The sequence below is a fragment of the Acomys russatus genome, chromosome 3 (assembly GCF_903995435.1).
Source record: "Acomys russatus chromosome 3, mAcoRus1.1, whole genome shotgun sequence".
Classification (NCBI taxonomy): Eukaryota; Metazoa; Chordata; class Mammalia; order Rodentia; family Muridae; genus Acomys; species Acomys russatus.
In genome coordinates, this window is record NC_067139.1 from 84,857,438 (window position 1) to 84,882,256 (window position 24,819).

A 24,819-nucleotide genomic window follows, 5' to 3' on the forward strand; every position below is an offset into this window, starting at 1 on the left:
GTGGGAGGTAAGGACTTTTGATCTTTCTCCCCTTTTGTAGTCTGTTATTTTTGAAGAATTTAGAAAGAGAAGGTCCCCTTCTCAGACAAAGACAGGACTTTCCAGGACTGACAGTTACTGGCCTTTATACATGCTACTGTGATGGGGTTGGCGCACAGGTAAGATGCCCACGCTTTGTGAGAAGTAGCTGAGATAGCAACCATGAGGTGAAGAGGGTGAAGAGGAAGATGATGAAGGAACATGTTGTAAGATACGCATTCACAGAAGAAGAGGATGTCAACTCCAACCTGAAGACAAATTTCTTTATTAAGACTCACATTGCTGTACCCCAGAAAGCTGGGCACTGGCCCAGACACAGGGATTTTCTCCTAGGATTGTTGAAGGAGTTTCATTGTTTTCTTAATCCAAGGTATAAAGCTGGAGATTCTGGTGAATACCTGAGGAGGTTGTCCAGTACAAAAGCGATGACTGACAATGCCCTGAGCCACATTGTTACACACAAAGGGTCCTCCAGAATCTCCCTGTAGGCAGACAAAGGAGAATTCGTAGTAAATATCCTCTTATGGCCTCTTTCTAGACTCATTTTTTCCACATTATTCTCTGGTCCCATTAAGGCCTGAGTTTTCAGGTGGGAAAGGCTAAGTACCACCATTGCCCTTGCTCCTGAATTCTGACTAGAGCATCTCTGCCTGGCTGTGTCCTTTTTTCAGTTTAGCTAGAATTAGCTGTTCTATTTTCCCATGCTAAAAAGACAAGATTGGCAGAGGGAAAATGCTAGATCCCTGTATGTTGATCCCTACATATACTCTAGACTAGCAGTGGTTTTACAGTGGGAGAAGACCTGGCTGTGTGTTCTTAGTTTCAGTCTGTCCCTGTGCAAACATTTGAGGAGGACTATGTACTTACAGCACCAGCAGCCATCTTTTTATCGGGATTTCCTACACAGAGTTGGATGGAGTCATTGTAGTTTCTTGACATTTCCATGCACGACTGTTTTTTTTGAACTTCTAGATTTGCTTCCTGAAGTGTGTTAGACAGATGACAGTTGGCCAGGTTTCCCCAGCCTGCCACCGTGCACACTTGCCCAGGTTTCACCCAGTCCTCACTCTTTGGCAGAGCAATGGTCTTCACAAAACTATTGATTTGAGCTTTGTGTTTGAGCTGGTCAGAAAGATGAAGAATCAGGGTTCAGGTGTGGCCCTCTCAGCAAGCTTAACCAGCGATGGGTTTGCCTGTATCTTTCCCATTTGCAAAGTCCTCCCATGTCCTCCTCCCCAGCCCCAGTCTCCTTCCCTAGGACCAATAGATCAGTCACCCAGAGGAGAGGACTGGAGTGTCCTCTAGTAATCTGTGGGAGTACAGCAGAGGTCAGTAACATGGTACCTTTAGTAGCATGATGTCATTGACCAACGTTTTGTCATCATAGGCCTCGTGAGGTTTGAATTCAATAACAGAAATGTGCTGGGTGTTTTTCTTGTTCCTCATATCATGAGCACCCAAGGTTACAGTTATAGGTCTGTGAAAATAAGATGGATTACGTACAACATAGGAGCAATGAAACAGTCTCTGAACCCCAGAGTGAGGTCTCAGCCTAAGGCAGAGCTTGGCTGAGTCAAATTAGCAAGAAATTTAGGGTAACATTGTGCATTGGGTCTCCAGTAACCTCCCCAGCATATGTGACCCTTGTCTGACACCATATGGCCCTGTGTCTCACAATCACTTCATGTCAAATAGGATAAAGTCATGTTATATAAACCTTTGGCTCTTTATGCTTAGGAACAGCCAGGATGTGTTCTTATTTGGTCAGTCCCAGGTCCCAGGCAACAAAGACCCAGTTGCTTCTCCTTACCTTCCATTACAGTGAGCTGCTGTCATTACGATGTCCTTATCCACCAGGAAACCACCACAGACATAGTGTGAATTGTTCCTATCAATATTTAAGTATGCCATGTAGGGCCGGGAATGGGGCTTGACCTCTGTACCCCAAAATATTTTTCCTGAAAAAGAAAACTTGTTCTGAACCTCTGTGCCCAGGGAAACTGCAACAATCCTGGTATCTGGATTAATGGAAATTTCATGCCAGGACAGTGTGTGGATGTGACATGGATGGAGAAGAGAGCCAGTTGTTGGGGCTCTCACGTAAGAGAAGGTGCCTGGCTTCGGCATGGGATCTTGCAGAGCTTGCTGCATGCTTTCAGTTTCTCCCTGGTTTTCAGTTTCTTCTTGTAGCAACGATGGTGCCAAAACTTTCCCCTGAATCAAATTAAACCTCATGTACACATTAAGGAAGATTTCTGCATATATTGTTGTTATTAAGCACGAGGCTGTCTGAAGGAAGCACGATGCATTATGGGACTTGACAGGTCCGGCTGCTTTTTCACATTCTGATTCTTGATACATAGTAAGCACACTACTTAGACACAGCATTGTATAAGCAATAAGAAACCCTCAAATGTGCTGTTCCAGAGGCTGGGAGGAGAGTTCCTGATGTAGTCTGCTCTTCAGCATAGATTTGTCCACCTAAGGCCTTTAAATGACCTTCACATCAAAGAAAGGAGGACACAGGAGAGTACGGCTCACAGTGAGATGGGGACATGCGATGGAGGATCCTGTGTCAGCCTGTTTCCACCAAGCAGTGGACTAGGGATAAACCCGCACTGCACTGGGTCTGTGAGCTTGTGGCTAACTGTCGTGGTAGACACATGTGGTTCAGAAGAACAGAGACAAGACAAAGGGGAACCTGGAATCTGAATCGAAGTGTTCCTCTAGTCTTGATCCAGACAGCAGCCCCTGGATAAACTCATCCACTCTTAGGTTTGGCCAGTGAGATCTTCCTGCCCTCATTTGAGATGAATCTTTCTACTAGGGTCCTATGATATTTTTACAATTCATCACGTTTAGATGACTGAGCTCTCACTCACCAGGTGCCATTGTGAATAGGTCATCATGATACTGGGGCCCTATTTATTCAGTGTTAGATCTGTGTCTTGAATTTCTGATCAGGTAGTTGCCTCCTTTAAAAAAATAACATCTCTACAAGCCATACTCTACTAAAACAACTGAATAGGGCAGCTTTATAGGAAAGATTTTTTTTCGAGACAGGGTTTCTCAGGTGAAATAAGTCACCAGCAGCTCTTAGGTACAGCCTAACCAAGGCACAATCTAAGTGTCAGTGTGCCACATGCCAGCCCTCTAGGGAAGGGAAGCCTGCTTACCTCCATCAGTGCTGAGTGGTAGGACAGACACCAGGAAGATCTGGAGCAGGAGCATCTTCTTCAGAGGTCTGACCAGGTCTCTGTTGTCACCTGATTGCTTCTCACAAGTTTTAAACCATCAGGTGAGGAAAGAGGCTCTGGGGCCGAGATCACTAGTTTCCTGTGTGGTATTTAAGAGTTCTTGCGGCATCAGTGTGGTGATATGCAGGAAGCACATTGTCAGTCCGTTGCTGAGTGTGACCACATTCCCCACAGGAATGTTACACTCTGAGAAGGGCGGACGGACCTATTGAGAACTTCCACACTAAGCCAGGGTGTGTCCCTTTCTCCTGTCTGGGCTCAGGGAATTGCAGAATGATGCCTCTGTGTCTTGAATTTCTGATCAGGTAGTTGCCTCCTTTAAAAAAATAACATCTCTACAAGCCATACTCTACTAAAACAACTGAATAGGGCAGCTTTATAGGAAGGATTTTTTTTCGAGACAGGGTTTCTGTGTGTACCCTTGGCTGTCCTGGACTCACTTTGTAGACCAGGTTGGCCTCGAACTCACAGCGATCCTCCTGCCTCTGCCTCCCGAGTGCTGCGGTTATATAGGAAGAATTTGAATGACAAATGTTCAGGTTTCCATGCCAGTCTATAGCCACTGATGTCTTCATCTTCTTGACATTTCAAGGATTGAAAACCTTTCATCACCAAAGTAGTGAGTGGGACCACAGCAGAGATGAAGAACAGAAACAAAGCTGCGCTGTCTGTGCAGAGTGTCTGCATTTGCTCTTGCTCTGCACCGACAAGGCAATCAGGTCCCCAGGGAAGGATGTGACACAGGCAAAGCTCTGCTGCTCACTTCTCAGTCTCCAGTGAGGAGTCAGCTGTAGTTCTTCATGCAGTTCTGTACATGCAGGTGCCTGGAGAATGCTGACCTTTGAATGTGAAGCTCAAATGCATTTCTGCTTAGAATCTCAGAGTCAACCGGACACTGAGATTACTGTTCCTGACAATCTTGTCATGCAGTATAGACATAAGGAGACTTTTGATGTAATACACATTTATCCCCCATGCTGACTTTGCATCTGTCTCACCAAAGCTGCAATATTCAAACACATTCTCATTTGTTTTCTCCTCACAGTGGGTAGTAAAGGAATTATTGTTATCTTGTTACTCTGTTAATGTACTTGTATCCTTTCCCCACCAATTTACAAATGATGAACACATTCAGTAATGTGAGAGTAATTAATAAATATCTGTGTGGTAATATATATCTTCTAAAACAAAATGTATTTCGTTACACCCATAGGAGATTGAAGATGCTAGATTACAGTGTTGCTCCTGCAGCAGCTAATTATCACTTAAACACATCTGGTTCTGCTCTGCCAAAATTTTCCCTTCTGCTTTCTGACATCTTGATAGTGCTTTCACATTTTCCTGGTAGTTAAGCTTCCTTTGAGTTATTAAGGCAGGCTCTTGGGTTAGCCTTCTGCCTCACACTTGGCTCACAGCCTGGTTCTCTCAGGGCTTCCTGGGATCCAGTTGGAACTGCCAAGCTGCCACCTAGTGAGTCCCCTGGTGCTCACTGTGGTCCTTTTCAGATTTGACTGCTGTTCTGCCCAGGGCTGGAGAGTCTGTGCATGAGCTCAGACACTATGAACGGGGAATGTAGCTTGTTTTCTCATGTGAGGATCTCACTGACGAGTGTGTAATTGCCTTAGGACTTTGTGAATAGAAAGAAGGCAATCAAATGAGGCTCACATTTTAATGGGACAGTGAACATATATAACAGATGTGAGTGACGTTTACAGAAAGTAATGACAAAAGGGGCCAGGTAAAAGGACATGAATGCAATGGGTGACACATTTTCATATTTGAAGGAAAAAAGAATCACTGAATTCCTCCCACTGAGCTCAGTGGACTATATGGAGGATAAACTCAGACAACTGTCCAGGCCATGGTAGCCTGTTCCCCTTCTGTCTTTGCTCACTATCTTTCCCTACAACACTTCTTTAGACAGTGCTTCTGGATCTCTGTCACCACAACTTCTGTCTGCGTTATGTTCACAGAGGGACAAAGTAGACTGAGGCCCCTGCCCGGCTGCCGAGAGTTTCACTTGGGAATGCTCTGCCCGGGCCTGGAAAGGTGGGAGCTTCAAGGAAAAGGGAGGCCTTGGCAATATTTACTTGGCCATGGCATGGCCCTGCCTGCCTTTTCTGGGCAACATCTTATTCTATTAAAGATGTGATCTTATATTCTCAGAGTTTGTTTAAAGTGTAAAAAATACAATCACTTCAAAATGTAGAAAACACAAACTGACAGTTTATCTGTTTTTGGTAGAGAAGTGCAGTGTCCTTGTGTAGACTTGCACTGTTATCATCAACATCCTGCTTGGACACATTTCATCTTTCTGTATGGAAACACTGAACCTGTACGGTAATGCTGCCGTGTTGCTCCTCCTGTCTGTCTCTGTTTGAGTCTCCATGGATCTGCAGTAGGCTGTTGCCGAAACACCAGCTTCCTCAGTATGATTCTATGTCATGTTCGATATGTTGACATCACTTTATTTACCAACCAGACTTTATTATATAGTGGGAAAAACTCTGCGCAATGAGGACTATACTGGGGCCTAGAAAACAGGGAGCATGAAAAAAGCAGAGGGAGAGGTGGGGAGGTGTTAATGTGATGACTTAAAAGTCTGAAATCATCCTTTTGATCTGGACCACTAGAGTGAGTCTTCCAGGGGGCAGTTTGCTCACACGTCCTCCTGAGTGCCATGGCGCAGACTACACAGCTTGTGGTACCAAAATATTAGATGTTTAAGAAGAAATACATGAGAAGCAAGTTTTTGCTTGTGGGAAATGGATCTCATAAGATTCAACTGAGAAGACCCTGAAACCTTGCACAGGCTTCCATTCCTGGTTACAAAAAATAACCATCCCTAGTTAAAGCAATATTCTTGTCCTGTGTGGGTCTTTCTTTTGCCTCTTTTCTGTAGATCTTACAATTGCAAACAAAACGATACATGCAGTTGAGATATTTGTTACATTGCTTGCAGGAACCACAGTCCAAGCCCTGAGTGTGCACTGAGCTACTCATTGGGTGTAAGGAGTGGATCCTTCCTCACTGGTTTAGTTTTTCCTCTTACCTGACAAGCTCACTCAGCTTGAGGCTGTGATAGGAGGTCCCACGGTAAGGTGGATTCCCACAAGAGAGGATTCTGGGAAATGAATGGACTTCCAAGCACATGAAGATGGCAGATGGAGAACTGGAGAGGAGGACTTTGGTGTTGGAGAGAGCAGAATGGTAGTGAAAGTGTGGTGACTATCACAGCTGTCGTACAGTAAGAATGACTGTAGCCCAGTGTGACTTTCTCCTTGTGCTTTCAGGGATGGGATAGAAGAAGTTAAACAAGTCTATGTAAGCAGATGCTCTTTGTGCAAGATGTGCTGTAAAGAACCTCACAGCCACTGATTGATTTTATGATGAGAATCATTTGGGGGAGTTCTTTGGTCTATAAATGACAAATGAGAGGGGCAGAGAGATAACACTGCAGTTAAGAGCACTGGCTGCTCTTCCAAAGCACCCAGGTTCAACTCCTGTCATTCATATTGTAGCTCACAACTGTCTGTAACTCCAGTTCCTGGAGATCTGACACTCTCACATGCACATAGAGTCAGAAAGAATATCAATACACATAAAATAAAAATAAAAATAAAAATAAAAAAGATGATAAATAATCCTTCCTAGAGATTCATTCAAGAGTCACACCAACATGAGAATCCTGCAGAAACAGGTTATTTAACACTCCTTTGGATGGTGGAGAGTCTGATTGTGGCCCAGTCCTATCTCAGCTCTGCTGGGATCACTGTCTGTGTCCCAGGTGTACCTGGCTAGTGAGAATTGTGTGGAAAGAGACTGGAGCTCAAAGCTGCCTGGGTGCCCCAAAGGCATCTCCGGGATGGTGGGCAATGTGTGTTGTGAGCCTTGTCAGACTTACCTCTGCAGTTTCAATTTTGTAGCATACAGGCTTCTGAAGGAATACCTAACCATTCTTTGTATTTTCTAAATATTTATAATGTCCCTGTTTTCATTTCTGATTTTGTTTATTTGGCTATTGTGTCTGACTTTTAGATAGTTTGGTTGAGGGTTTGTCTATCTTGTTGATTTTTTTCAAAGAACCAGCTCTTGATTTCATTGATACTTTGTATTGTTCTCTATATTTCTAATTCACTCATTTCAGCCCTGAGCTTGATTGTTTCCTGCAGTCTACTCCTCTAGGCTGTGTTTGCCTTTTTCCCTTGTGCTTTCAGATGTGTTGTTAAGTTGTTAGTATGAGGTCTCACCACCTTTGTTTATGAAGGCACTTAGTGCTATGAACTCTCCTTTTCACAATGGTTTCATTGTGTCCCATCAGTTTGGGTATGTTGTGCCTTAGTTTTCCTTGAAATGTAGGAAGTCTTTAATTTATTTCTTTATTTCTTCCCTGACCCAGATGTTATTGAGTAGATCGTTATTTAGTTTCTATGAGTTTGTAGGTTTTTGTTGTTTCTGTTGCTGTTGAAGTCCAACTTTAAGCTGTGGTGATCTAAGAAAACACAAAGGGTTATTTTGGTTTTCTTGTACCAGTTGAAGTTGACTTTGTGGCTATGTGGTCAGTTTTGGAGAAGGTTCTGTCAGATGCTGAGAATCTTCTGTGTTTGGGTGAAAACTTCTGTATTTATCTGTTAGGTCCCATTGATTAGGACCCATCTATTAGCCTCATTATTTCTGTTAAGTTTTTTTTTCCGTAATGGCTGTACTTTTTGTGAGAGTGATTTGCTGAAGTCTCCCTCTATTAATGTGTGTGGAGGCTGGATGTGAGATTTAAGCCCTAGAAATGTTTCTTTTATGAATGTTGGTGCCCTTTAAATTGGGGCATAGATGTTCATATTTGAGATATCATCCTGGTGAAATATATTTTTTGATGAATATCAATGTCCTTCCTCATATCTTTTGACTACTTTGGTTGAAGCTCTATTTTATTAGATATTGGAATGACCACTCAGCATGCTTCTTGTGTCCATGGGCTTGGAACACCTTTTCCCATCATTTTACTCTGAGGTAATGTCTATCTTTGTTGCTGAGGTGTGTTTCTTGTATGTGGCATAATGATGGGTCCTGCTAACACATCCATTCTGTTAGTCTGTGTCTTGATGGATGAAGGCCACAGCATGCCAAGCCCCCTCTTACAAAATATGCAGAGGAAATACAGGTGGGCACAGGCAGGGTGTGGATCAGAAGTGAGGCTGACAGCTGTTAGCAGAGGGATGGGGGGCAGAGCATTCCAAGGCTCCTCTTATGCAATAGGCAGAAGAGAAATAGGTGTTCATAGGTAGGATGTGGATCAGAAGTGAGGCTGATAGCTCTTATCAGAGGGATGGGGGGGTCACAGCATGCCAAGCCTCCTATTAAACAATAGGCAGAAGAATCACAGGTGTTCACAGCCAGAGTGTGGCTCAGTAGTGATGCTGACAGCTGTTAGCTGAGGGATGGGCTGAAGTATGTTGAGCTGCTGAATGACTGGGCAGTACCTGAATGTTGTGAAGTTAGATAGATGCTCAGGACCTGCTGAGAATCCAGCTTAGAGCCCTCCTTGCTGAGGTACAAGGTAGACTGGCACCAGAGGAACATACTGGCTGTCACCACTGTTACAACAAATGGTTAAGGAGGGCTTCCAGACTCTCACCAGAGAGGTGTGAGCGACACAGAGGGAACAGGTGCTGGGGTAGAGTGGTCTCCCAGTCCCTCAGGCCCTTTAGATCTTTTTGCTATACTGAGCCCATTGATTTGATCATGAGGAAGCACAACACTGGGCATCACATTTTTCTTCAGAGTAGGATTTCTTCCCAGCGTCGACCTAACTATGTTAGCATGTGAGGACCCCAAGTGAGACTGTAACTCCTGAGTATATGTGAGTGTGCATGTGTGTACCAAGGGCTGTGCTAAGAACATGGAAGCACCAAATGAGTGTCAAGGGATGAAGACCAGGCTGGGAATCTGGGAACTGCTCTAGGCCCATAGGCACCCTGTGGAGTGGGTGGGTCTGGGCTTAGAGGAGGGTTGTGACATAGAAGCAGGGATGGTGGTAGTCTAGAGTCACAGTGGGAAAACTCAAATGAGCAGAGGAGCAGTATGATACAAAACTGGAGGTGGACTGAGCTTAGATTTCTTGGGGGGTGGAATCAGTGTGCTCAGGGTAGCACTGGTGTAAGGAAGCAGAGATGGGCCATCACAGTCCAGGATGCTGCCTGCATGGGAGAACTCATGAGAGCTGGGGGAACGCTGCTGACCCTTCCTTGGTTAATCTTATTCTCTCCCTTGACTAACTTTAAATGTGGCCTTCTGTGCCTGAGATGGGGTTGGTGACCTCCAGGTAGCTATTGGCTGTGGATGGTTTCTTGGGAGGAGTAATCACTTGTAGTCGCTGGGATTTTTCTCATGCTTCAATGCAGCGTTTCTTGATCTGTGATTCTCGGGGATCAACTGGGGTTCCACTGATCTTTTCACAGGGGTAGCATATCAGACATTCTGCACAACAGACATTTACGTTCCATAATACTATAAATTCACAACAGTAGCAAAACTACAGTTATAAAGTTGCAATGAAATAATTTTATGGGTTGGGGTGAGCGAAACATGAGGAACTGTATTAAAGGGTCACAGCAGTAGTAAGACTGAGAACCACTGCTCTAGGTGATGGACAGACTCACACCCAAGCACGTGTGGGCACCACTAATTAGACTTAGTGGGTCTAAGAAAAAAGCCCTTCTGACTCTAGAAGTTTCCATCAAGACATTAGCTATCAGTTTGATGAATCTGCCTGTGTATGTGACTTGGCCCCTCTCTCTGGAAGCTTTCAGCACTCTTTCTTCAGCATTTGTTTTTAACATTTGGACTGTAATATGTCATGAGTAATTTCTCTTTTGGACTTGCCTATTTTTGTGTGTAAGCCTTTTTACTTGGGTGAGTATTTCTTTCTTTGTATTTGGGAGATGTTCTTCTGTTACTTCATTGAGAATATCAGCCATGTTATTGGCCTGGAGTTCTTCTCTTTCTTCTGTGTCATGAAGTGGGAAAGGGCTTTGTCAAGGAGAGCATGGTGGGCACTAGATAGGGGGAATGGAGAACACATGTGCTTATACTGTATACATGTATGACATTCTCCTAGGTAAAGAAGGATTAAACATAAAAAAGATTAAAACTGGGCCATAAGAGAACTAAAAATAAAACTCTCAAGAGGAGAGGAAATATAAATGGTTGCAAAGGAAAAGCCTTTAGACATCCCTAGACATTGGGGAAACGCAGATTAAAGCCACTTTACGTTTCATCTAATCCAGCAATGGCCACCATCAAGAACATCAACAACAAAGCCTGGATGGCTGTGGGGAGAGAGGAGCCTTCACGTTGTTGACTGGAATGTGAACTAGGTGCAGGGACATTGGAATTCAGTCTGGAGGGTTTTCAAAACAACAAGGACATAAAAAGAAACTAAAGTAAAACTGCGGCATGATCCAGCTGAACACTCTTGAGCCCTCATCGAAAGCACTCTATACCCCATGACATGCACATTTGCACAGGTAAGATGCCCACGCTTTGTGAGAAGTAGCTGAGATAGCAACCATGAGGTGAAGAGGGTGAAGAGGATGATGGTGCAGGAACATGTTGTAAGATACGCATTCACAGAAGAAGAGGATGTCAACTCCAACCTGAAGGTGGATTTCTTTATTAAGATTCACATTGCTGTACCCCAGGGTATTGGACGCTGGCCCAGACACAGGGATTTTCTTCTAGGATTGTTGAAGGAGTTTCACTGTTTTCTTAATCCAAGGTATAAAGCTGGAGATTCTGGTGAATACCCGAGGAGGTTGTCCAGTACAAAAGTGATGACTGACAATGCCCTGAGCCACATTGTTACACACAAAGGGTCCTCCAGAATCTCCCTGTAGGCAGACAAAGGAGAATTCGTAGTAAATATCCTCTTATGGCCTCTTTCTAGACTAGTTTCCTCCACGTTATTCTGTGATCCCACTAAGGCATGGGATTTATTATGGGAAAGCCTGTGGGTCACTATTGCCCTTGGTTCTGAGCTCAGTGACTCAGTAGAGTGTCTCTGCTTGGCTGTGTCATTTCTTCAGTTTAGCTCGACCTCTCTCTCCTATTTTCCCATGCTTAAAAGACAGGATTGGCTGAGGGAAAATGCTAGATCACTGTATGTTGATCCCTACATATACTCTAGACTAGCAGTGGTTTTACAGTGGGAGAAATCCCTGCTGTGTGTTCATAGTAGCGCCCTGTAGCTGGGCAAAGATTTGAGGATGACTATGTACTTACAGAACCAGTAGCCTTTTTCTCATTGGGATTTCCCACACAGAGTTGGGTGGTGTCATTGTAGTTTCTTGACATTTCCATGCACAACTGTTTTTTTTTGAACTTCTAGATTCACTTCCTGAAGTGTGTTAGATGAACTGCAGTTGGCCAGGTTTCCCCAGCCTGACACTGTGCACACCTGGCCAGGTTTCACCCAGTCCTGGCTCTTTGGCAGAGCAATGGTCTTCACAAAACTATTGATTTGAGCTTTGCGTTTCAGCTGGTTAGAAAGATGAAGAATCAGGGGTCAGGTGTGGCCCTCTCAGCAAGCTTAACCAGCGATGGGTTTTCCTGTATCTTTCCCATTTGAAAAGCTTGCCCACGTCCTCCTCCCCAGCTCCAGTCTCCTGCTCTAGCACCGACAGATCAGCCATCCAGAAGAGAGGACTGGAGTGTCCTCTAGTAATCTGTGGGAGTACAGCAGAGGTCAGTAACATGGTACCTTTAGTAGCATGATGTCATTAAACTTTTTCTTCTTAGTGTAGCCCTCATGAGGTACGTGTTTAATAGCACGAATTTTCTGGGTGTTTGTCTTGTTCTTCATATCATGAGCACCCAAGGTTACAGTTATATGGCTGTGAAAATAAGATGGATTACGTACAAGATATGAGCAATGAAACAGTCTCTGAAATATCTCAGCGCAAGGCAGAGCTTGGCTGAATCTAATAGCATGAAATTTAGGGGAACATGTGCCCTTGGTCTCCAGTAACCTCCCCAGCCTTTCTGACCCTTGTCTGACACCATATGGCCCTGTGTCTCACAATCACTTCATGTCAAATAGGATAAAGTCATGTTATATAAACCTTTGGCTCTTTATGCTTAGGAACAGCCAGGATGTGTTCTTATTTGGTCAGTCCCAGGTCCCAGGCAACAAAGACCCAGTTGCTTCTCCTTACCTTCCATTACAGTGAGCTGCTGTCATTACGATGTCCTTATCCACCAGGAAACCACCACAGACATAGTGTGAATTGTTCCTATCAATATTTAAGTATGCCATGTAGGGCCGGGAATGGGGCTTGACCTCTGTACCCCAAAATATTTTTCCTGAAAAAGAAAACTTGTTCTGAACCTCTGTGCCCAGGGAAACTGCAACAATCCTGGTATCTGGATTAATGGAAATTTCATGCCAGGACAGTGTGTGGATGTGGCATGGATGGAGAAGAGAGCCAGTTGTTGGGGCTCTCACGTAAGAGAAGGTGCCTGGCTTCGGCATGGGATCTTGCAGAGCTTGCTGCATGCTTTCAGTTTCTCCCTGGTTTTCAGTTTCTTCTTGTAGCAACGATGGTGCCAAAACTTTCCCCTGAATCAAATTAAACCTCATGTACACATTAAGGAAGATTTCTGCATATATTGTTGTTATTAAGCACGAGGCTGTCTGAAGGAAGCACGATGCATTATGGGACTTGACAGGTCTGGCTGCTTTTTCACATTCTGATTCCTGTTACATAGTAAGCACACTACTCAGACACAGTGTTGAATAAGCAATAAGAAACCCTCAAATGTGCTGTTCCAGAGGCTGGGAGGAGAGTTCCTGATGTAGTCTGCTCTTCAGCATAGATTTGTCCACCTAAGGCCTTTAAATGACCTTCACATCAAAGAAAGGAGGACACAGGAGAGTACGGCTCACAGTGAGATGGGGACATGCTATGGAGGATCCTGTGTCAGCCTGTTTCCACCAAGCAGTGGACTAGGGATAAACCCGCACTGCACTGGGTCTGTGAGCTTGTGGCTAACTGTCGTGGTAGACACATGTGGTTCAGAAGAACAGAGACAAGACAAAGGGGAACCTGGAATCTGAATCGAAGTGTTCCTCTAGTCTTGATCCAGACAGCAGCCCCTGGATAAACTCATCCACTCTTAGGTTTGGCCAGTGAGATCTTCCTGCCCTCATTTGAGATGAATCTTTCTACTAGGGTCCTATGATATTTTTACAATTCATCACGTTTAGATGACTGAGCTCTCACTCACCAGGTGCCATTGTGAATAGGTCATCATGATACTGGGGCCCTATTTATTCAGTGTTAGATCTGTGTCTTGAATTTCTGATCAGGTAGTTGCCTCCTTTAAAAAAATAACATCTCTACAAGCCATACTCTACTAAAACAACTGAATAGGGCAGCTTTATAGGAAGGATTTTTTTTCGAGACAGGGTTTCTCAGGTGAAATAAGTCACCAGCAGCTCTTAGGTACAGCCTAACCAAGGCACAATCTAAGTGTCAGTGTGCCACATGCCAGCCCTCTAGGGAAGGGAAGCCTGCTTACCTCCATCAGTGCTGAGTGGTAGGACAGACACCAGGAAGATCTGGAGCAGGAGCATCTTCTTCAGAGGTCTGACCAGGTCTCTGTTGTCACCTGATTGCTTCTCACAAGTTTTAAACCATCAGGTGAGGAAAGAGGCTCTGGGGCCGAGATCACTAGTTTCCTGTGTGGTATTTAAGAGTTCTTGCGGCATCAGTGTGGTGATATGCAGGAAGCACACTGTCAGTCCGTTGCTGAGTGTGACCACATTCCCCACAGGAATGTTACACTCTGAGAAGGGTGGACGAACCTATTGAGAACTTCCACACTAAGCCAGGGTGTGTCCCCTTCTCTTGTCTGGGCTCAGGGAATTGCAGAATGATGCCTCTGTGTCTTGAATTTCTGATCAGGTAGTTGCCTCCTTTAAAAAAATAACATCTCTACAAGCCATACTCTACTAAAACAACTGAATAGGGCAGCTTTATAGGAAGGATTTTTTTTCGAGACAGGGTTTCTGTGTGTACCCTTGGCTGTCCTGGACTCACTTTGTAGACCAGGTTGGCCTCGAACTCACAGCGATCCTCCTGCCTCTGCCTCCCGAGTGCTGCGGTTATATAAGAAGAATTTGAATGACAAATGTTCAGGTTTCCATCCCAGTCTATAGCCACTGATGTCTTCATCTTCTTGACATTTCAAGGATTGAAAACCTTTCATCACCAAAGTAGTGAGTGGGACCACAGCAGAGATGAAGAACAGAAACAAAGCTGCGCTGTCTGTGCAGAGTGTCTGCATTTGCTCTTGCTCTGCACCGACAAGGCAATCAGGTCCCCAGGGAAGGATGTGACACAGGCAAAGCTCTGCTGCTCACTTCTCAGTCTCCAGTGAGGAGTCAGCTGTAGTTCTTCATGCAGTTCTGTACATGCAGGTGCCTGGAGAATGCTGACCTTTGAATGTGAAGCTCAAATGCATTTCTGCTTAGAATCTCAGAGTCAACCGGACACTGAGATTACTGTTCCTGACAATCTTGTCATGCGGAAAAATGTAAGGAGACTTTTGATGTAATGCACATTTATCCCCCATGCTGACTTTGCATCTGTCTCACCAAAGCTGCAATATTCAAACACATTCTCATTTGTATTCTCCTCACAGTGAGTAGTAAAGGAATTATTGTTATCTTGTTACTCTGTTAATGTACTTGTATCCTTTCCCCACCAATTTACAAATGATGAACACATTCAGTAATGTGAGAGTAATTAATAAATATCTGTGTGGTAATATATATCTTCTAAAACAAAATGTATTTCGTTACACCCATAGGAGATTGAAGATGCTAGATTACAGTGTTGCTCCTGCAGCAGCTAATTATCACTTAAACACATCTGGTTCTGCTCTGCCAAAATTTTCCCTTCTGCTTTCTGACATCTTGATAGTGCTTTCACATTTTCCTGGTAGTTAAGCTTCCTTTGAGTTATTAAGGCAGGCTCTTGGGTTAGCCTTCTGCCTCACACTTGGCTCACAGCCTGGTTCTCTCAGGGCTTCCTGGGATCCAGTTGGAACTGCCAAGCTGCCACCTAGTGAGTCCCCTGGTGCTCACTGTGGTCCTTTTCAGATTTGACTGCTGTTCTGCCCAGGGCTGGAGAGTCTGTGCATGAGCTCAGACACTATGAACGGGGAATGTAGCTTGTTTTCTCATGTGAGGATCTCACTGACGAGTGTGTAATTGCCTTAGGACTTTGTGAATAGAAAGAAGGCAATCAAATGAGGCTCACATTTTAATGGGACAGTGAACATATATAACAGATGTGAGTGACGTTTACAGAAAGTAATGACAAAAGGGGCCAGGTAAAAGGACATGAATGCAATGGGTGACACATTTTCATATTTGAAGGAAAAAAGAATCACTGAATTCCTCCCACTGAGCTCAGTGGACTATATGGAGGATAAACTCAGACAACTGTCCAGGCCATGGTAGCCTGTTCCCCTTCTGTCTTTGCTCACTATCTTTCCCTACAACACTTCTTTAGATAGTGCTTCTGGATCTCTGTCACCACAACTTCTGTCTGCGTTATGTTCACAGAGGGACAAAGTAGACTGAGGCCCCTGCCCGGCTGCCGAGAGTTTCACTTGGGAATGCTCTGCCCGGGCCTGGAAAGGTGGGAGCTTCAAGGAAAAGGGAGGCCTTGGCAATATTTACTTGGCCATGGCATGGCCCTGCCTGCCTTTTCTGGGCAACATCTTTTTTTTTTTTTTTTTTTTTTTTTTTTTTTTTTTTGGTTTTTCGAGACAGGGTCTCTCTGTGTAGCCTTGGCCATCCTGGACTCACTTTGTAGACCAGGCTGGCCTCGAACTCACAGCGATTCGCCTGCCTCTGCCTCCCGAGTGCTGGGATTAAAGGTGTGCGCCACCACGCCCGGCTGCGGCAACATCTTATTCTATTAAAGATGTGAGCTTATATTCTCAGAGTTTGTTTAAAGTGTAAAAAATACAATCACTTCAAAATGTAGAAAACACAAACTGACAGTTTATCTGTTTTTGGTAGAGAAGTGCAGTGTCCTTGTGTAGACTTGCACTGTTATCATCAACATCCTGCTTGGACACATTTCATCTTTCTGTATGGAAACACTGAACCTGTACGGTAATGCTGCCGTGTTGCTCCTCCTGTCTGTCTCTGTTTGAGTCTCCATGGATCTGCAGTAGGCTGTTGCCGAAACACCAGCTTCCTCAGTATGATTCTATGTCATGTTCGATATGTTGACATCACTTTATTTACCAACCAGACTTTATTATATAGTGGGAAAAACTCTGCGCAATGAGGACTATGCTGGGGCCTAGAAAACAGGGAGCATGAAAAAAGCAGAGGGAGAGGTGGGGAGGTGTTAATGTGATGACTTAAAAGTCTGAAATCATCCTTTTGATCTGGACCACTAGAGTGAGTCTTCCAGGGGGCAGTTTGCTCACACGTCCTCCTGAGTGCCATGGCGCAGACTACACAGCTTGTGGTACCAAAATATTAGATGTTTAAGAAGAAATACATGAGAAGCAAGTTTTTGCTTGTGGGAAATGGATCTCATAAGATTCAACTGAGAAGACCCTGAAACCTTGCACAGGCTTCCATTCCTGGTTACAAAAAATAACCATCCCTAGTTAAAGCAATATTCTTGTCCTGTGTGGGTCTTTCTTTTGCCTCTTTTCTATAGATCTTACAATTGCAAACAAAACGATACATGCAGTTGAGATATTTGTTACATTGCTTGCAGGAACCACAGTCCAAGCCCTGAGTGTGCACTGAGCTACTCATTGGGTGTAAGGAGTGGATCCTTCCTCACTGGTTTAGTTTTTCCTCTTACCTGACAAGCTCACTCAGCTTGAGGCTGTGATAGGAGGTCCCATGGTAAGGTGGATTCCCACAAGAGAGGATTCTGGGAAATGAATGGACTTCCAAGCACATGAAGATGGCAGATGGAGAACTGGAGAGGAGGACTTTGGTGTTGGAGAGAGCAGAATGGTAGTGAAAGTGTGGTGACTATCACAGCTGTCGTACAGTAAGAATGACTGTAGCCCAGTGTGACTTTCTCCTTGTGCTTTCAGGGATGGGATAGAAGAAGTTAAACAAGTCTATGTAAGCAGATGCTCTTTGTGCAAGATGTGCTGTAAAGAACCTCATGGCCACTGATTGATTTTATAGTGAGAATCATTTGGGGGAATTCTTTGGTCTATAAATGACAAATGAGAGGGGCAGAGAGATAACACTGCAGTTAAGAGCACTGGCTGCTCTTCCAAAGCACCCAGGTTCAACTCCTGTCATTCATATTGTAGCTCACAACTGTCTGTAACTCCAGTTCCTGGAGATCTGACACTCTCACATGCACATAGAGTCAGAAAGAATATCAATACACATAAAATAAAAATAAAAATAAAAATAAAAAAGATGATAAATAATCCTTCCTAGAGATTCATTCAAGAGTCACACCAACATGAGAATCCTGCAGAAACAGGTTATTTAACACTCCTTTGGATGGTGGAGAGTCTGATTGTGGCCCAGTCCTATCTCAGCTCTGCTGGGATCACTGTCTGTGTCCCAGGTGTACCTGGCTAGTGAGAATTGTGTGGAAAGAGACTGGAGCTCAAAGCTGCCTGGGTGCCCCAAAGGCATCTCCGGGATGGTGGGCAATGTGTGTTGTGAGCCTTGTCAGACTTACCTCTGCAGTTTCAATTTTGTAGCATACAGGCTTCTGAAGGAATACCTAACCATTCTTTGTATTTTCTAAATATTTATAATGTCCCTGTTTTCATTTCTGATTTTGTTTATTTGGCTATTGTGTCTGACTTTTAGATAGTTTGGTTGAGGGTTTGTCTATCTTGTTGATTTTTTTCAAAGAACCAGCTCTTGATTTCATTGATACTTTGTATTGTTCTCTATATTTCTAATTCACTCATTTCAGCCCTGAGCTTGATTGTTTCCTGCAGTCTACTCCTCTAGGCTGTGTTTGCCTTTTTCCCTTGTGCTTTCAGATGTGTTGTTAAGTTGCTAGTATGAGGTCTCACCACCTTTGTTTATGAAGGCACTTAGTGCTATGAACTCTCCTTTTCACAATGGTTTCATTGTGTCCCATCAGTTTGGGTATGTTGTGCCTTAGTTTTCCTTGAAATGTAGGAAGTCTTTAATTTATTTCTTTATTTCTTCCCTGACCCAGATGTTATTGAGTAGATCGTTATTTAGTTTCTATGAGTTTGTAGGTTTTTGTTGTTTCTGTTGCTGTTGAAGTCCAACTTTAAGCTGTGGTGATCTAAGAAAACACAAAGGGTTATTTTGGTTTTCTTGTACCAGTTGAAGTTGACTTTGTGGCTATGTGGTCAGTTTTGGAGAAGGTTCTGTCAGATGCTGAGAATCTTCTGTGTTTGGGTGAAAACTTCTGTATTTATCTGTTAGGTCCCATTGATTAGGACCCATCTATTAGCCTCATTATTTCTGTTAAGTTTTTTTTTCCGTAATGGCTGTACTTTTTGTGAGAGTGATTTGCTGAAGTCTCCCTCTATTAATGTGTGTGGAGGCTGGATGTGAGATTTAAGCCCTAGAAATGTTTCTTTTATGAATGTTGGTGCCCTTTAAATTGGGGCATAGATGTTCATATTTGAGACATCATCCTGGTGAAATATATTTTTTGATGAATATCAATGTCCTTCCTCATATCTTTTGACTACTTTGGTTGAAGCTCTATTTTATTAGATATTGGAATGACCACTCAGCATGCTTCTTGTGTCCATGGGCTTGGAACACCTTTTCCCATCATTTTACTCTGAGGTAATGTCTATCTTTGTTGCTGAGGTGTGTTTCTTGTATGTGGCATAATGATGGGTCCTGCTAACACATCCATTCTGTTAGTCTGTGTCTTGATGGATGAAGGCCACAGCATGCCAAGCCCCCTCTTACAAATATGCAGAGGAAATACAGGTGGGCACAGGCAGGGTGTGGATCAGAAGTGAGGCTGACAGCTGTTAGCAGAGGGATGGGGGGCAGAGCATTCCAAGGCTCCTCTTATGCAATAGGCAGAAGAGAAATAGGTGTTCATAGGTAGGATGTGGATCAGAAGTGAGGCTGATAGCTCTTATCAGAGGGATGGGGGGGTCACAGCATGCCAAGCCTCCTATTAAACAATAGGCAGAAGAATCACAGGTGTTCACAGCCAGAGTGTGGCTCAGTAGTGATGCTGACAGCTGTTAGCAGAGGGATGGGCTGAAGTATGTTGAGCTGCTGAATGACTGGGCAGTACCTGAATGTTGAGAAGTTAGATAGATGCTCAGGACCTGCTGAGAATCCAGCTTAGAGCCCTCCTTGCTGAGGTACAAGGTAGACTGGCACCAGAGGAACATACTGGCTGTCACCACTGTTACAACAAATGGTTAAGGAGGGCTTCCAGACTCTCACCAGAGAGGTGTGAGCGACACAGTGGGAACAGGTGCTGGGGTAGAGTGGTCTCCCAGTCCCTCAGGCCCTTTAGATCTTTTTGCTATACTGAGCCCATTGATTTGATCATGAGGAAGCACAACACTGGGCATCACATTTCCCTTTAGAGTAGGATTTCTTCCCAGCGTCGACCTAACTATGTTAGCATGTGAGGACCCCAAGTGAGACTGTAACTCCTGAGTATATGTGAGTGTGCATGTGTGTACCAAGGGCTGTGCTAAGAACATGGAAGCACGAAATGAGTGTCAAGGGATGAAGACCGGGCTGGGAATCTGGGAACTGCTCTAGGCCCATAGGCACCCTGTGGAGTGGGTGGGTCTGGGGTTAGAGTAGGGTTGTGACATAGAAGCAGGGATGGTGGTAGTCTAGAGTCACAGTGGGAAAACTCAAATGAGCAGAGGAGCAGTATGATACAAAACTGGAGGTGGACTGAGCTTAGATTTCTTGGGGGGTGGAATCAGTGTGCTCAGGGTAGCACTGGTGTAAGGAAGCAGAGATGGGCCATCACAGTCCAGGATGCTGCCTGCATGGGAGAACTCATGAGAGCTGGGGGAACGTTGCTGACCCTTCCTTGGTTAATCTCATTCTCTCCCTTGACTAACTTTAAATGTGGCCTTCTGTGCCTGAGATGGGGTTGGTGACCTCCAGGTAGCTATTGGCTGTGGATGGTTTCTTGGGAGGAGTAATCACTTGTAGTCGCTGGGATTTTTCTCATGCTTCAGTGCAGCGTTTCTTGATCTGTGATTCTCGGGGATCAACTGGGGTTCCACTGATCTTTTCACAGGGGTAGCATATCAGACATTCTGCACAACAGACATTTACATTCCATAATACTATAAATTCACAACAGTAGCAAAACTACAGTTATAAAGTTGCAATGAAATAGTTTTATGGGTTGGGGCGAGCGTAACATGAGGAACTGTATTAAAGGGTCACAGCAGTAGTAAGACTGAGAACCACTGCTCTAGGTGATGGACAGACTCACACCCATGCACGTGTGGGCACCACTAATTAGACTTAGTGGGTCTAAGAAAAAAGCCCTTCTGACTCTAGAAGTTTCCATCAAGACATTAGCTATCAGTTTGATGAATCTGCCTGTGTATGTGACTTGGCCCCTCTCTCTGGAAGCTTTCAGCACTCTTTCTTCAGCATTTGTTTTTAACATTTGGACTGTAATATGTCATGAGTAATTTCTCTTTTGGACTTGCCTATTTTTGTGTGTAAGCCTTTTTACTTGGGTGAGTATTTCTTTCTTTGTATTTGGGAGATGTTCTTCTGTTACTTCATTGAGAATATCAGCCATGTTATTGGCCTGGAGTTCTTCTCTTTCTTCTGTGTCATGAAGTGGGAAAGGGCTTTGTCAAGGAGAGCATGGTGGGCACTAGATAGGGGGAATGGAGAACACATGTGCTTATACTGTATACATGTATGACATTCTCCTAGGTAAAGAAGGATTGAACATAAAAAAGATTAAAACTGGGCCATAAGAGAACTAAAAAGAACTCTCAAGAGGAGAGGAAATATAAATGGTTGCAAAGGAAAAGCCTTTAGACATCCCTAGACATTGGGGAAACGCAGATTAAAGCCACTTTACATTTCATCTAATCCAGCAATGGCCACCATCAAGAACATCAACAACAAAGCCTGGATGGCTGTGGGGAGAGAGGAGCCTTCACGTTGTTGACTGGAATGTGAACTAGGTGCAGGGACATTGGAATTCAGTCTGGAGGGTTTTCAAAACAACAAGGACATAAAAAGAAACTAAAGTAAAACTGCGGCATGATCCAGCTGAACACTCCTGAGCCCTCATTGAAAGCACTCTATACCCCATGACATGCACATTTGCACAGGTAAGATGCCCACGCTTTGTGAGAAGTAGCTGAGATAGCAACCATGAGGTGAAGAGGGTGAAGAGGAAGATGATGAAGGAACATGTTGTAAGATACGCATTCACAGAAGAAGAGGATGTCAACTCCAACCTGAAGGTGGATTTCTTTATTAAGATTCACATTGCTGTACCCCAGGGTGTTGGACGCTGGCCCAGACACAGGGATTTTCTTCTAGGATTGTTGAAGGAGTTTCATTGTTTTCTTAATCCAAGGAATAAAGCTGGAGATTCTGGTGAATACCCGAGGAGGTTGTCCAGTACAAAAGTGATGACTGACAATGCCCTGAGCCACATTGTTACACACAAAGGGTCCTCCAGAATCTCCCTGTAGGCAGACAAAGGAGAATTCGTAGTAAATATCCTCTTATGGCCTCTTTCTAGACTAGTTTCCTCCACGTTATTCTGTGATCCCACTAAGGCATGGGATTTATTATGGGAAAGCTGTGGGTCACTGTTGCCCTTGGTCCTGAGCTCAGTGACTCAGTAGAGTGTCTCTGCTTGGCTGTGTCATTTCTTCAGTTTAGCTCGACCCCTCTCTCCTATTTTCCCATGCTTAAAAGACAGGATTGGCTGAGGGAAAATGCTAGATCACTGTATGTTGATCCCTACATATACTCTAGACTAGCAGTGGTTTTACAGTGGGAGAAATTCCTGCTGTGTGTTCATAGTAGCGCCCTGTAGCTGGGCAAAGATTTGAGGATGACTATGTACTTACAGAACCAGTAGCCTTTTTCTCATTGGGATTTCCCACACAGAGTTGGGTGGTGTCATTGTAGTTTCTTGACATTTCCATGCACAACTGTTTTTTTTGAACTTCTAGATTCACTTCCTGAAGTGTGTTAGATGAACTGCAGTTGGCCAGGTTTCCCCAGCCTGACACTGTGCACACCTGGCCAGGTTTCACCCAGTCCTCACTCTTTGGCAGAGCAATGGTCTTCACAAAACTATTGATTTGAGCTTTGCGTTTCAGCTGGTTAGAAAGATGAAGAATCAGGGGTCAGGTGTGGCCCTCTCAGCAAGCTTAACCAGCGATGGGTTTTCCTGTATCTTTCCCATTTGAAAAGCTCGCCCACGTCCTCCTCCCCAGCTCCAGTCTCCTGCTCTAGCACCGACAGATCAGCCACCCAGAAGAGAGGACTGGAGTGTCCTCTAGTAATCTGTGGGAGTACAGCAGAGGTCAGTAACATGGTACCTTTAGTAGCATGATGTCATTGAACTTTTTCTTCTTAGTGTAGCCCTCATGAGGTACGTGTTTAATAGCATGAATTTTCTGGGTGTTTGTCTTGTTCTTCATATCATGAGCACCCAAGGTTACAGTTATATGGCTGTGAAAATAAGATGGATTACATACAACATAGGAGCAATGAAACAGTCTCTGAAATGTCTCAGCGCAAGGCAGAGCTTGGCTGAATCTAATAGCATGAAATTTAGGGGAACATGTGCCCTTGGTCTCCAGTAACCTCCCCAGCCTTTCTGACCCTTGTCTGACACCATATGGCCCTGTGTCTCACAATCACTTTATGTCAAATAGGATAAAGACATGTTATACAAACCTTTGACTCTTCGTGTTTAGCAACAGTCAGGATGTGTTCTTATTTGGTCAGTCCCAGGCAAAAAAGACCCAGTTGCTTCTCCTTACCTTCCATTACAGTGAGCTGCTGTCATTACGATGTCCTTATCCACCAGGAAACCACCACAGACATAGTGTGAATTGTTCCTATCAATATTTAAGTATGCCATGTAGGGCCGGGAATGGGGCTTGACCTCTGTACCCCAAAATATTTTTCCTGAAAAAGAAAACTTGTTCTGAACCTCTGTGCCCAGGGAAACTGCAACAATCCTGGTATCTGGATTAATGGAAATTTCATGCCAGGACAGTGTGTGGATGTGACATGGATGGAGAAGAGAGCCAGTTGTTTGGGCTGTCACGTAAGAGAAGGTGCCTGGCTTCGGCATGGGATCTTGCAGAGCTTGCTGCATGCTTTCAGTTTCTCCCTGGTTTTCAGTTTCTTCTTGTAGCAACGATGGTGCCAAAACTTTCCCCTGAATCAAATTAAACCTCATGTACACATTAAGGAAGATTTCTGCATATATTTTTCCAGGAGACTTGGAATACACTCCAGGACATTGCAGTTGGTCATTAAGCACGAGGCTGTCTGAAGGGATCATGATGCATTATGGGACTTGACAGGTCTGGCTGCTTTTTCACATTCTGATTCCTGATACATAGTAAGCACACTACTCAGACACAGTGTTGAATAAGCAATAAGAAACCCTCAAATGTGCTGTTCCAGAGGCTGGGAGGAGAGTTCCTGATGTAGTCTGCTCTTCAGCATAGATTTGTCCACCTAAGGCCTTTAAATGACCTTCACATCAAAGAAAGGAGGACACAGGAGAGTACGGCTCACAGTGAGATGGGGACATGCTATGGAGTATCCTGTGTCAGCCTGTTTCCACCAATCTGTGGACTAGGGATAAATCCACAGTTTGCTGGCTTTGTAAGCTTGTAGCTAACTGTCGTGGTAGACACATGTGGTTCAGAAGAACAGAGACAAGACAAAGGGAACCCTGGAACCTGAATCGAAGTGTTCCTCTAGTCTTGATCCAGACAGCAGCCCCTGGATAAACTCAACCACTCTTAGGTTTGGGCAACGGGAACTTCAAGCCCTCATTTGAGATGAATCTTTCCACTAGGGTCCTATGATATTTTTACAATTCATCATGTTTAGATGACTGAGCTCTCACTCACCAGGTGCCATTGTGAGTAGGTCATCATGATACTGGGTCTCTATTTATTCAGTGTTAGATCTGTGGTTCAGCATCCTTCTCAGGTGAAATAAGTCAGGAGCAGCTCTTAGGTGCAGCCTGACCAAGGCACAATCTAAGTGTCAGTGTGCCACGTGCCAGCCCTCCGGGAAAGGGATGCCTGTTTACCTCCATCAGTGCTGTGTGGTAGGACAGACACCAGGAAGACCAGGAGCAGGAGCATCTTCTTCAGAGGTCTGACCAGGTCTCTGTTGTCACCTGATTGCTTCTCACAACTTTTAAACCATCAGGTGAGGAAAGAGGCTCTGGGGCCAAGATCACTAGTTTCCTGTGTGGTATTTAAGAGTTCTTGC

The 24,819-nt window shown here is 44.3% G+C and overlaps 1 protein-coding gene across 1 annotated transcript; it reads right to left on the bottom strand.

Moving 5' to 3' along the window:
• Window positions 1–360: 360 nt before the first annotated feature.
• Window positions 361–24,813, bottom strand: LOC127186859 (mast cell protease 8-like). The gene is made up of 6 exons (XM_051143162.1): window positions 24,675–24,813; window positions 3,216–3,255; window positions 1,850–1,997; window positions 1,384–1,516; window positions 907–1,161; window positions 361–521 (listed from the first exon to the last, which is right to left on the bottom strand). The coding sequence occupies exons 1-6, from the start codon at window positions 24,687–24,689 to the stop codon at window positions 369–371; spliced, it is 744 nt and encodes a 247-aa protein (XP_050999119.1). The 5' UTR covers window positions 24,690–24,813; the 3' UTR covers window positions 361–368.
• Between the last annotated feature and the right edge of the window lie 6 nt (window positions 24,814–24,819).